The sequence below is a fragment of the Nicotiana tomentosiformis genome, chromosome 12 (genome assembly GCF_000390325.3).
Source record: "Nicotiana tomentosiformis chromosome 12, ASM39032v3, whole genome shotgun sequence".
NCBI classification, from domain to species: Eukaryota; Viridiplantae; Streptophyta; class Magnoliopsida; order Solanales; family Solanaceae; genus Nicotiana; species Nicotiana tomentosiformis.
Genome location: NC_090823.1, coordinates 29,629,585 through 29,640,905, shown reverse-complemented (window position 1 = coordinate 29,640,905; position 11,321 = coordinate 29,629,585). Strand labels below are relative to the sequence as shown.

The following is an 11,321-nucleotide window of genomic DNA, read 5'->3' as shown; positions in this document are numbered from 1 at the left end:
CTTTAGGATAACTTGAACCCCTACTTAGAATCTCACAAGTTTCGTTGATCATATACGGAGTTAACATAAAAATTTTAGGTGTCCTAAAACTTTAATCAACCTTTTAGAATGTCATCTATTGTGTTCTGTTTTAACCGGTATAAAATAGAATGCAACACATACCCCTGCATATATCGTATTTGAGATATTCAATAAATTGACATTAAAATTAAAATAATTTTTGATAGAATCATCTTAACACTCTAAATTTGTATACGCACTAATAAATTTCGCTTTAACATATTATAAGAGATGTTTCAAAATGACAATGACAAATTAATAAGTATAAGAAATTAAAGAGAAAAAACACCATGTTATTTCAGAATTACTGTCAGCTACAAACATAAAATGTTACTAGACTTGCTGAAAAAGCACTTTGGATATGTGAAAGTTGATTATTTCCTCACTAACGTGTGCACTGTAATAGAAAGTCTTAACAATTGCAAAAAATGTTTGCTTAATGTCTTGGTTGATGTTGCTTGAGGTGTTACCAAACACCAACTTTACAAGAGCTTGCATGTCGAGTTCAATGTTGGTGTTCTTTGAGCTGCCAGTCACCTAACATTTGTTTAGATTTAAATAGAGGAATTAGAAAGCTGAAATAAAAAGAATTGTTCAATTTAATCATAGAATTAATTTTTTAAATGGAGAAATAACTCCATCCTGCTTATATATCACAAATATTAGAAAAATACAAGAAAATACTAAATTTGGTCCCATAAAAAATAAGTAAGCTGCCACTTATGCACACCTTAAAATATCAACGTTACACCATCTAATATTTTATAAAAACCATTTGCAAATCCAACTTAGGCCTCATTTATTTTTTTTTAAGATTAAGACATCTAAATCTGAATACACATCTGAATATCAAGATGTGTATTAAGATTAAGATATCTGAATCTAAATACACATCTGAATATTAAAATGTATATTAAGATCTGAATACTAAATGATTAAGACCGTTTGATTTTTAACATCTGAATGTATGCAATTTATCTTTATTTGAAAATTAATAAACATAAAATTCAATTAAAATACGAATCAATCTAATATTCTATGGTAGTTGCTGATAATGATGGTTAACAGTGATGCTTGTGAATCCCGACTAGAGGCGGCGGTTGGTGGTAGTTTTGGTTAATAGTGGTGGTTCAGGGTAGTAGCTAGTATTAATTGGTAGTGGTGGCTATTATGATTGAGGATAGTGGTGGTGGGTGGTGATAGTTAGTAATGGCGGGTGATGGTGGTAGTTGTGATTGAGGAAGGTGGTGGTAGTTTATAGTGATAGGCAGTGCCGGTTATGATTGTTGATGGTGATGGGATGGTTAATTGTGGTAGTTGAGGTGGATGAGTGTTGGTTGTGGTTGAAAATGATGGTGGTGGGGATGGTGGGTGATGGTAGTCGATAACGATGTCTATGATTGAAGATGATGGTGGTGGTAGTGGTGGTGGTGGTGATGGGTGGCATGGTGGTAGTTGATAATGCTTGGCGGTGGCGGCAGTTAATAATGAATGTAGATAATAGCATCTTAATGAAATTAAGTCTCTGTTATAGATCTTAATCATATAGACCTATTCAGACTCATTAAGTGGTTGTGAAGTAAAAAAAAAAAAACATACTTAATGATTAAGATTTGAATAATTAAGATTTCGACTTTAAAAACAAACGCACTTAATGTATGGGATCTGAATAATTAAGATTCAGACCTCTATTAAGTGCAAACAAATGAGGCCTTAAAACCCATTGTTTTACACCATGAGACACATCACGACTTTTTTAGATGGGTAAAAAATATTTTAGTTTTGATTTTTAATTTTAAGCGGTGTATTGATAGATATTATGCTAGGTAAGTTTTTGAAGTTGCAACCTACTTATGTTTTTGGGACCGAATTTGACGTAATTTTTCTAACATTTTTTATTTTTGTGATACATTGACATTGGGTGTATTTGGTATGAATACAAATATTTTCCAGCAGAAAAATTTTTCTGAAAATAAATCTCTCAAAAAATAAGTGGTCCTTATTTATTTTTTGATGTTTGGTAAATAAGCAGAAAATATCGCCCAAAAGTATTTGTTTACAATCTTGGCAAACACTATAGAGGTAGGAGGTGATGGGCGGCGTGGTAGGATGGAGTGTTCTTGGGGGCAGGTGAGAGGGCATCCCAAGCTTAGGGGGAGGGGTCAAGGGTGGGGGCAAAGGGAGGTGAGGCAGGGGATAGGGTTCGGGGAGGGTTGGGGGGGGGGGGTGGGGGGAAGGCAATCAACATAGAGTGCCACTTATCTAACTTGTTTTCCCTACTCGCATCAAGGAAATCATTTTCTTTATTTTTAAGAAATTGTTTTTCCTAGACAAAATATTTTGAACAACAAAACATGTCCATACCAAACACACCCATAATTGGTTTATATTTCAATTAAAAAATTATGACTTTGATACAATAAACTTAAAAATAATTTATTATTCGTGTAGTTACTCCAGAAGAAAATTAAAATATGATTATTATGGTTCCTAACCTTGTCATTTTGGAGCTCATTAAGCATGCGGCAAACTTTATTGGTAAGGTTCGACAGATTCTCGTAGTCCGCATCGAATAGTATCTCATCATGTGTCATATGGCCGCTCGAGAGATTAATTGTGCGCACTAGCAATTCTGTTTCTTCTTGGCATGTATTCTTTTCCTCCCTCAAGAACACCAACCACGTTTTCCACTGCACTCGAAAAGAAAATAAGCAAGCAAAAATAATACGATGAATTTCAAGAATTGTAGTTCTGTTTGCATAGGTGAATTTAAAATTTAGAATGTTTAGAATGAATGTATGGTCTTATTATATATAGATTTTTTTATTTTCTTCGTATATGTATATATATCAAGCTAAAAATAATCAGTTCAGTTGAAAATATAACTCGTCCTAAATCTATTTTTGTTTGTTTGGCTTATTTTGATAATTCAAAGGGTAAAATGAATGATGAATATAATCACTAGCTAGTAATATTGTTGCCTTTTATTTTATAGGCGTAAGGTTTGATTCTGACGAAACCTTTCCTTTCTCTTTCCCTTCCTCCAAGTCTCTTTCACCACCCAAAAACTTGAGAAAGAAAATATGGTTGACAACTAATAGGTAAAGTACGTACTATTTGTGATTTATCATGCTTTTGTGACATTTTCTTGAATAGTTAGAATAACAACAACAACCGGGGAAGGTAGTGTGTACGCAGACCTTACCCCTATTCATCCTGGAGTAGAGAGACTGTTTCCGATAGAAACTCGGCTCCCTCCCTCCAAGAACTCTCTACATTGCTCTTGGGGTAACTCGAACTCACAACCTCTTGGTTGAAAGTGGAGGGTGCTCACCACTAGAGCAACCCACTCTTGTCATGTATAGTTAGAATAAGATACAAAAAAAAAAAAAGGAATCCTTGTATACTCACTGCATTTTGTAGTTGGTGATGGGTGTCTTTGCCTAGGTCTTCAAAAGTTTCTTCTGATAGTTGGTGCAAAAACTGATGAAGATTTTTGAGAACTAAGATCTCTTTTGTTTCATTACTGCAACAAAGAAGGAAAAAAAAAAAAGGCAAAATAACTTCTGGCGATATAAAAACCAAAGTACCACTTCAAAAATTAGTTGTGAAAACTGAGAATGTGTGACACTTGCGATGTATATTTTGTAAATTTGTTTCCAACCAATTGTTGTAAGAGATAGGAATATCTTCATACAAAAACTAATTATTTACAGGATTATATGGAGAGATAAATACCCATTTTTTCTGCTCGGATCATTAGAACCCTTGAATTCCATTAGCAATGAATTCCTAGTGGTCCAATTTGTGGCTTCTTCATTGTAGTAAGATGTAATCATCATCTTACATATTATACGAGATTTAGCCCATGCAAGTCGTTCTCTTGACTTTTCGACTTCAAATATACTTGCAGCAGAAAAGAAATAAGAAACTAGGAGGTACTTTTTGCTTATTCCAAATTGTTGAAAGTTGCACTTCTCAAACCACCTATTCATGAGTTGGAGCAAATTTTAGAAGATAAAAAGCTTGATGCTTTATTGTTTATAAACATAAAAAAAAAAAATCAAGTACATACTCTTGCATAATCAACCATTCAAATCGATGTTGACTTTGGCATCTATTGTAATCCAATTTTGCAGCTTGTAAATAAACATTGTTGTTGATATCGGGCATTCTGCATGGGCAAAAGATTAACAAATTTCCAATTAGGCAACCATATACTTTGGGCTTTTTAAACTTAATTATGTGTAACCTAGGATTGCTCCTAAAACCTTAAATTCTAGCTAGGGCTGTCAAATTTGGCCCAAGCCTAAATGACCTGCCCCATCCGCCCAAGGTTGGGCGGATTATTGATCCGTCCATTTATTGAACTCAGCCCATCTTGACCCAACTCATCTCAACCCATTTTAAAGATGGGTTGAATTTTAGTTCAAATTGATCCACGAGTAACTTTGCCAAAGTATCTTAGAAATAATTCTTTTTTGTTTGATATGTTATAATATGACTATAACAAAAGAAAAAAATTTTATTTAGTAATTATGCAATTCATAAGAAAAAACTACATATTAATTAAAGCTTGGTAAAAGTTGGGCGGGTTGGGCTATGACCCAGATTTTAGCCCATCTTGACCTAACTCATCTCAGCTCAATTAACTTTTGGGCAGGTCAATGACCCGTCCATTTATTGATTCAGCCCATTTTTACCCACTCAAAATTGGCCCAACCCGCCCATTTAACACCCCTAAATGCTAGCAGATCTTTGGATGCAAAATATAAATTTTATGTAAGAATCTACTAAAATTGCTACAAATAGTAAATATGATCCTATAATTTTAAATATAAAATTAGTTCAATGCTATGGTTGTGTGTAAATAGGTGACTGCCGTGTGTAGTAGTTATATATAGAAGATGGTCTCTAAGAGATAACATCTGCATGAATTGTGTTTGCAGTATGTACAATGACCTTGAGATAGAGATAAGATAGCCAAGAGTGAGTAGGGGTGCTTATCGGGCGGATCGGACGGATAATTACGCTTAACGATTCGGCTTATCGGTTATCGAATTATAAATTTAGTAATCCGCTCGCCATCCAATAAGACAACGGACGGATTGGTATCGGATTAACGATTATCGGGCAATTTATCGGCTAAATCAAATAAAAAATATTTACCAAACGGCCAAATGCATAGTTCAAACTGTCTCTGTTAGTTTTTGAACAATCAATACCATTAGCATTGTTATCCACAAAACAATTAGAAAGCCCCACTTACGGACAAACTTCAATTGTTTCATTACTTCATGAGAAGCCAGAGACGACTGTCATTAGCTATAGATAATTCTATCATTCTAAGTACAACTACTTATGCAATAATGTAGTAACAAGTTTATATACTTAGGGGTAAAAGTGTAAATATAAAAATTCTTAACGGGTTAACGGTTTATTCGAAAATTGAGTAAATCGCCCCCAAACCGTTAAGTCCTTAATTATAAAATCTCAATCCGTTCACCATCTATTACCCCGATAATTCGATATTAATAAGCCAATAAATCATCGGTTCGATTCGATTAACGATTTCGATTCGATTTTGAACCGCCATAAGAGTGAGCTTGGAGGGACTCTTTACACAGTGTATTAATACCCATTGTACCGTAGGAATTCAAGGAAACACTTTATATTTAAAAACAGAAAATCTTCATTTATTCTTAAATATCTCCATTTACCATAGAGCTTCGTCATAAATATATATTGGCATTGAAGGCATGATTAAATAAATATGAGTTTGTTATGTGTGTTCACTTGAATTTTTAGATGGTCATACACTTAAACATAGAATCATAACATGTAAAGATCCTAAATTTGAATCTCATCACCCGTTATTGAAGAAAACTTTCTATGTACTTGGCCATAAAAAAAAAATCATGTCCGCTAGTGAGGTGATCATGAGTGTTGAATTAAGGCAAATTAAGTAAATAAAATTTGGTCTCTAGCAAACTAAAATATTAGATGAGATAATCACACTCCAATTTAAGTCTTCCTAAGGCAGTTATGATAATATTTATTTGTTTGAAGTACCAAGAGACAAGAGTTGGTTAGACTATAATTCTATAGTTTTACCAAGTTAAATGCTCTCTTAATTTTAACTTTTGTGTAACTACTTATGTACGCTAAACCTAAATGAAAACTAACATAGAACTGTTTATTGACTAGGAAATAAAAATGTTATTAACACCAGAGAAAAGAAAATTCCAGAACATATTTAAAGAGCTACCTGAATAACGTCTTGCCAATCCAAATATCATCTGCTCCACCATACTGTTCTATGTAAAGCCTAGCTTCCACCCGAGGTAAGCTGGCATACCATGGAAATTCTAGTGCATACCTTATCTATAACATATTTAGCAAATTATGCAAAGTAAAACATAAAGAGTATTATATGTTGCAGCTGTGGAATCCATTTAAATAAAAGAAAAAAGAAACAAAAAGGTGACAACAAGTTACAAATGCAATAAGTTTCAATAACAGCAACAAAAAAAACAAATAGCAAAACCAATTTGCAAATTGGTTTTGGACGGTGCAACAAGTTCAGGAAATCTGGAATGCAAATTGTAAATCGAATCCTTTGATTGGTTGGAGGAACGATTCCTCACTGCTATAAAATGAGGCTTCAGCTCTTCGGATCAAACACACAGAATCGAGACAAGCAACAGAGAGTTGGAGAGAGTAATTCACATATTGTAGTCTGTGAGATAAATAGTGATTGAGAGTAATATCGTAGTGAACTATTTAAAATAAAGAATGTTATTTCTTTCGAAGTTGTAGTAGTCTCTTGACACTACCAAGTTGTAATATTTTAGTGGTATTATATTGCTCCGCTCGGGTATTGTATTTTACCCCGTTAAAAGATTTGGTATCGTTACTCTCTTGTGTTATTGTTATTTATCGTGGATACTATTCTTGGGCGGGATATTGTTTTTTCGCAACAGCAGCATCTATAGTTTTTCAAAATGAGTACTCTCTCCGTTCATTTATAGTTGTCCACTTTTGACTTTGCACTCCCTTTAAGAAAACATAAATGAAGTATACATTTTACAATTTTACTCATAATAATGAGAGCATTTTAAAAAGTCTTGGGAAAATTTGGAAAATGAGTAGTTAATGATAAGGGTAAAACATGAAAAAAAGATTGTTTTTCTCTAAACTCAATGTAGTGGACAAGGAAAAATAAAAATATATTTTTAGTATAGTGAACAAGCAAAAGTGAACGGAGAGAATGATTTATTTATCATGAATATATCTTATATATACTATGTAAAGAATTTTACTATTAATGTGTTTTAAGCTATTGTAACATGTAATTATTTTTCCATATTTTCCAAGTTGCTAATTGCATTTTCTATGGACGATTACATGTATTTAACTTATAAATTTTCTTTTACACCGCAGTATGTAAATACTAAAATCTTTGGTCATTATTTACCTCCCCGGGGATGTCCTTAGCTATGACCCATTTGTCTAAGCATTGGTTGTTTGCAAGACATTGCTGTAAGAAGTTATAAGTAAAATTCTTTGCTTCTTCAAGAATCTTTTCTCCTGGGAATAAAACTTGGGAACATCTATAGAGATTAAACATATGTGTTGGTGACCCGTCCGCTTCACCTCTCTGGCAAAAGAATTGATCACCATCTTTGAAATTGTTTAGCGCATCTGTGACAGATAATAAAAATTTAGATCATTTATTGTATCTGGCGGAATTCGAATTTCGTGAGTCAAACGAGTTTTTCTTTGACCGTGATTATTTCATATACTTTTTAGATATTTTAAATTGTTAATTATTGTGACTTATAGTATTTTTTACGTAGTTTTCAAATATATAAATTTTGTTTCAAAAAACTAAAATATTCTATGTCCTAATTCACAGTCGATCAAAATCTCAGAAGCTATCTCTACAGCTTGTTATATTGTCAACCGAGCTCCTTCTGCACCTTTGAACTTTAAGACTCCAGAGGAAATGTGGTCAGGTACTCCTGCTAATTATTTTAATTTAAAGATATTTGGTTGCCCTGCATACATGCATGTAAATGATGGAAAATTAGAGTCAAGGGCTAAAAAGTGCATTTTTCTTAGGTATGCATCTGGGGTGAAAGGATACCGACTATGGTATCCTGATCCCACGGCACCAAAATTTATAATTAGTAGAGATATAACCTTTGATGAATCTTCTATGTTATATTCTAGAAAAGAATCTTCTAGTTCTTGTAATACAGATAAAGGAAATAATACACAGAACCAGGTAGAGATTGAGATTGGCATTCCTTCTTAGCCAAGCTCATCAACTTTGGAGCAAAATATAGTTGAAACTCCTAAAGTTGAGCCAGAAGCTAAAATTCCTGAAGTTGAGACTTCTGAAGTTGAACCAGAAGAAGAGGAGTATTCTATAGACAAACATAGACCAAGAAGAGAAGGTAAACAACCATTAAGGTTTGGAGATTATGTTGCATTTGCTTTTTCAGTTGCACAGGAAACTGAAAAAATTGGAGAACCATCAAAATATTCAGAAGCAGTTTCTGGTGCTGACTCAACCAAGTGGCCGATTGCAATGAATGAAGAAATTGAATCTCTCCACAAGAATGGTACTTGGTCTCTTGTGAAGCTGCCATCAGGAAAAAGAATTGTTGGTTGCAAATGGATCTTCAAGAAAAAGGATAGCATTCCAGGGGTTGAAGATGCGAGGTATAAGGCACGATTGGTTGCAAAGGGCTATAGTCAGGTACAAGGAGTTGATTTTAATGAGATTTTTTCACCTGTTGTTAAACATAGCTCTATTCGTGTCTTGCTTGCATTGTTGCCATGTATGATTTGGAATTAAAACAACTTGATGTTAAGACAACTTTCTTACATAGCGAACTTGAGGAACAAATATACATGCATCAACTCGAAGGATCTGAAGTTGAAGGAAAAGAAGATCATGTTTGCTTGTTGAAGAAATTCTTGTACGGATTAAAGCAATCTCCAAGACAATAGTACAAAAGGTTTGATTCCTTTATGTTGGGTCATGGTTATTCGAGGAGCATGTATGATAGTTACGTTTACTTCCGGAAGTTAAATGATGGTTCATTTGTGTACTTATTACTTTATGTTGATGACATGCTCATTGCTACTAAGGATTTAACAGAAATTCACAATTTGAAAAGTTAACTGAAAAGTAAATTTGAGATGAAAAATTTGGGAGCAGCTAAGAAAATCCTTGGCATGGAGATCAAAATAGATCGAAAAGCCAATAGGCTATTCCTGACCCAGAAGAAGTAATTGGAGAAAGTCTTGGAGAGGTTTGGCATGAAAGATGCTAAACCAGTTAGTACCCCTCTTGCTGCTCATTTTAAGTTATCAGCTGCTCAGTCCCCGCAGTCATAGGAAGAAGAGAGATACATGGAACAGGTTCCTTATTCCAGTGCAGTCGGCAGTATTATGTATGCAATGGTTTGTACACGTCCAGACATTTCACAAGCAGTGAGCGTGGTAAGCCGGTATATGGCTTGCCCTGGTAAAGCACATTGGCAGGCTGTGAAATGGATTCTCAGATACTTGCGAGGTACTTCAAACACACGTTTGGAGTTTGGTATAAATACTTCAGTTGATCTTGACAAAATAAGATCACTGACAGGCTATTTATTTTGCATTGGTGGTTGCGCTATTAGTTGGAAAGCTACATTACAACATGTAGTAGCTTTATCTACTACCGAAGCAGAATATATGGCAATGACCGAGGTAATCAAAGAAGCCTTATGGTTGAAGGGTCTATTTGCGGAACTCAGTTCACACCAAGGTGGTCTTACCATTTTCTATAATTGTCAAAGTGCCATTCACTTGACTAAAAATCATATGTATCATGAGAGGACGAAACATATTGATATAAAGTATCATTTCATCCGAGAAACCATTGCTGAAGGAAAAGTCTCTGTTCAAAAGATCAACACTAGAGACAATTCTGACATGTTCACAAAACCTCTTCCAGTGTCCAAGTTCAAGCTTTGCCTCAACTTGATTGGCATCTATGAAGAATAATTTTGCCCATTGGGTTTTTTGCGGAGAAGGTGGAGTAAATTTACTATATATAAGCCAAAATTAGGTCAAGGTGGAGATTTGTAATATGGCCATTAATTTGGCTTCTTCTCAAGTGGGCCAAATTTTCATGACATTTGTCATAACATAATATCCACTATAATTTGTGCATTTGCCATGACATAATATCCACTATTAGGCCAAGGATTTCTTACTATAAATAGAGGAGTTTCTCCTCATTTGTAAACATACCAATTCAAGAGCTTTTCACTCTTGTCTTTCTTTCTCCTCCTTTATTTTATTATAAAGTATTTTGTAAGAGAGTGAGTATTGGGAAATGCTAGTGTGAACCCTTTCTTTGGAGTGATCTTGTGAGGTTATTCTCTTGGGGGTATTTGGGACTAATTAGAGTAATTACTCTAATTTTGTACTCTCTTTTGTACTCTTGTTGGTATAGTGAAATTGTTCCTCTCCGCTTGTGGACGTAGGTCACCTTGACCGAACCACGTTAAATTTGTGTCTTCTTTATATTCTTTAATTGTCGTTATTATCAACTTGCATTGTCTTTGTTATTGTCATTATAACATTGTTTGGCTAAATTCCGCACTACCCGGTTTACCGATCCTAATAGGTTCAAACTCAGTATTTGTCTTAAAAAATTATTAAATATATATAAATTATTAATTTATAACTCATCATAAGTTTGAAATACTTGCTCCGCCTCTATGGGCAAGACCACAAGTATCAAATGATGTTTACATCCTTACATGCAATATGTTTAGCGCGACAATACCCACTCGACTTGGTAACACGACTTTGGGCAATTGATCGATTACAACGCCTTGGAATCTCTTATTATTTTACGGAAGAGTTCAAGGAACTTTTGAATCATGTGTTCAGGTAAACAAAGAGCAATATATTTGCTTCACACAATTAAAAGCATGAAATGACCAATTTTGAGCAATTTATGTGAGAAGTCTAATTTATTGTTGAACTACAGATATTGGGGCGAGGAGAATGGGATTTTCAGTGGAAGGAATTCAAACGTTTGTGACGTTGATAATACATGTATGGCTATAAGGTTGCTAAGGTTACATGGGTATGATGTTAGTCCAGGCAAGTCACTGATTTCGCAAAATTTACTTACTCCATGTCTCAATTTATTTGGGGGAGCTCGAATTTCTCAGAAGGCGTTTGTCAAC

At 34.2% G+C, this 11,321-nt stretch overlaps 1 protein-coding gene and 1 long non-coding RNA gene across 2 annotated transcripts; both read right to left on the bottom strand.

Annotated features, from left to right (window-relative positions):
• Positions 1-247: 247 nt before the first annotated feature.
• LOC138903679 (uncharacterized) lies at positions 248-3,690 on the bottom strand. Its single transcript, XR_011413014.1, has 3 exons — positions 3,472-3,690; positions 2,556-2,750; positions 248-597 (listed from the first exon to the last, which is right to left on the bottom strand). It is a non-coding gene; the product is annotated as an uncharacterized lncRNA (long non-coding RNA).
• An 80-nt stretch (positions 3,691-3,770) lies between these two features.
• Positions 3,771-7,760, bottom strand: LOC117280499 (copal-8-ol diphosphate hydratase, chloroplastic-like). Its single transcript, XM_033660214.2, has 4 exons — positions 7,538-7,760; positions 6,329-6,444; positions 4,136-4,234; positions 3,771-4,047 (listed from the first exon to the last, which is right to left on the bottom strand). The coding sequence occupies exons 1-4, from the start codon at positions 7,688-7,690 to the stop codon at positions 3,771-3,773; spliced, it is 645 nt and encodes a 214-aa protein (XP_033516105.2). The 5' UTR covers positions 7,691-7,760.
• Positions 7,761-11,321: the final 3,561 nt, after the last annotated feature.

Coding starts and splice junctions, on each gene's coding strand:
- LOC117280499 (XM_033660214.2), bottom strand. CDS start 7,690: ATGTTTAATCTCTATAGATGTTCCCAAGTTTTATTCCCAGGAGAAAAG. Junction 4,235..6,328: donor ATTGGCAAGACGTTATTCAG/GTAGCTCTTTAA, acceptor TTGCCCATGCAG/AATGCCCGATATCAACAACA. Junction 4,048..4,135: donor GAATGGTTGATTATGCAAGA/GTATGTACTTGA, acceptor ACTCATGAATAG/GTGGTTTGAGAAGTGCAACT.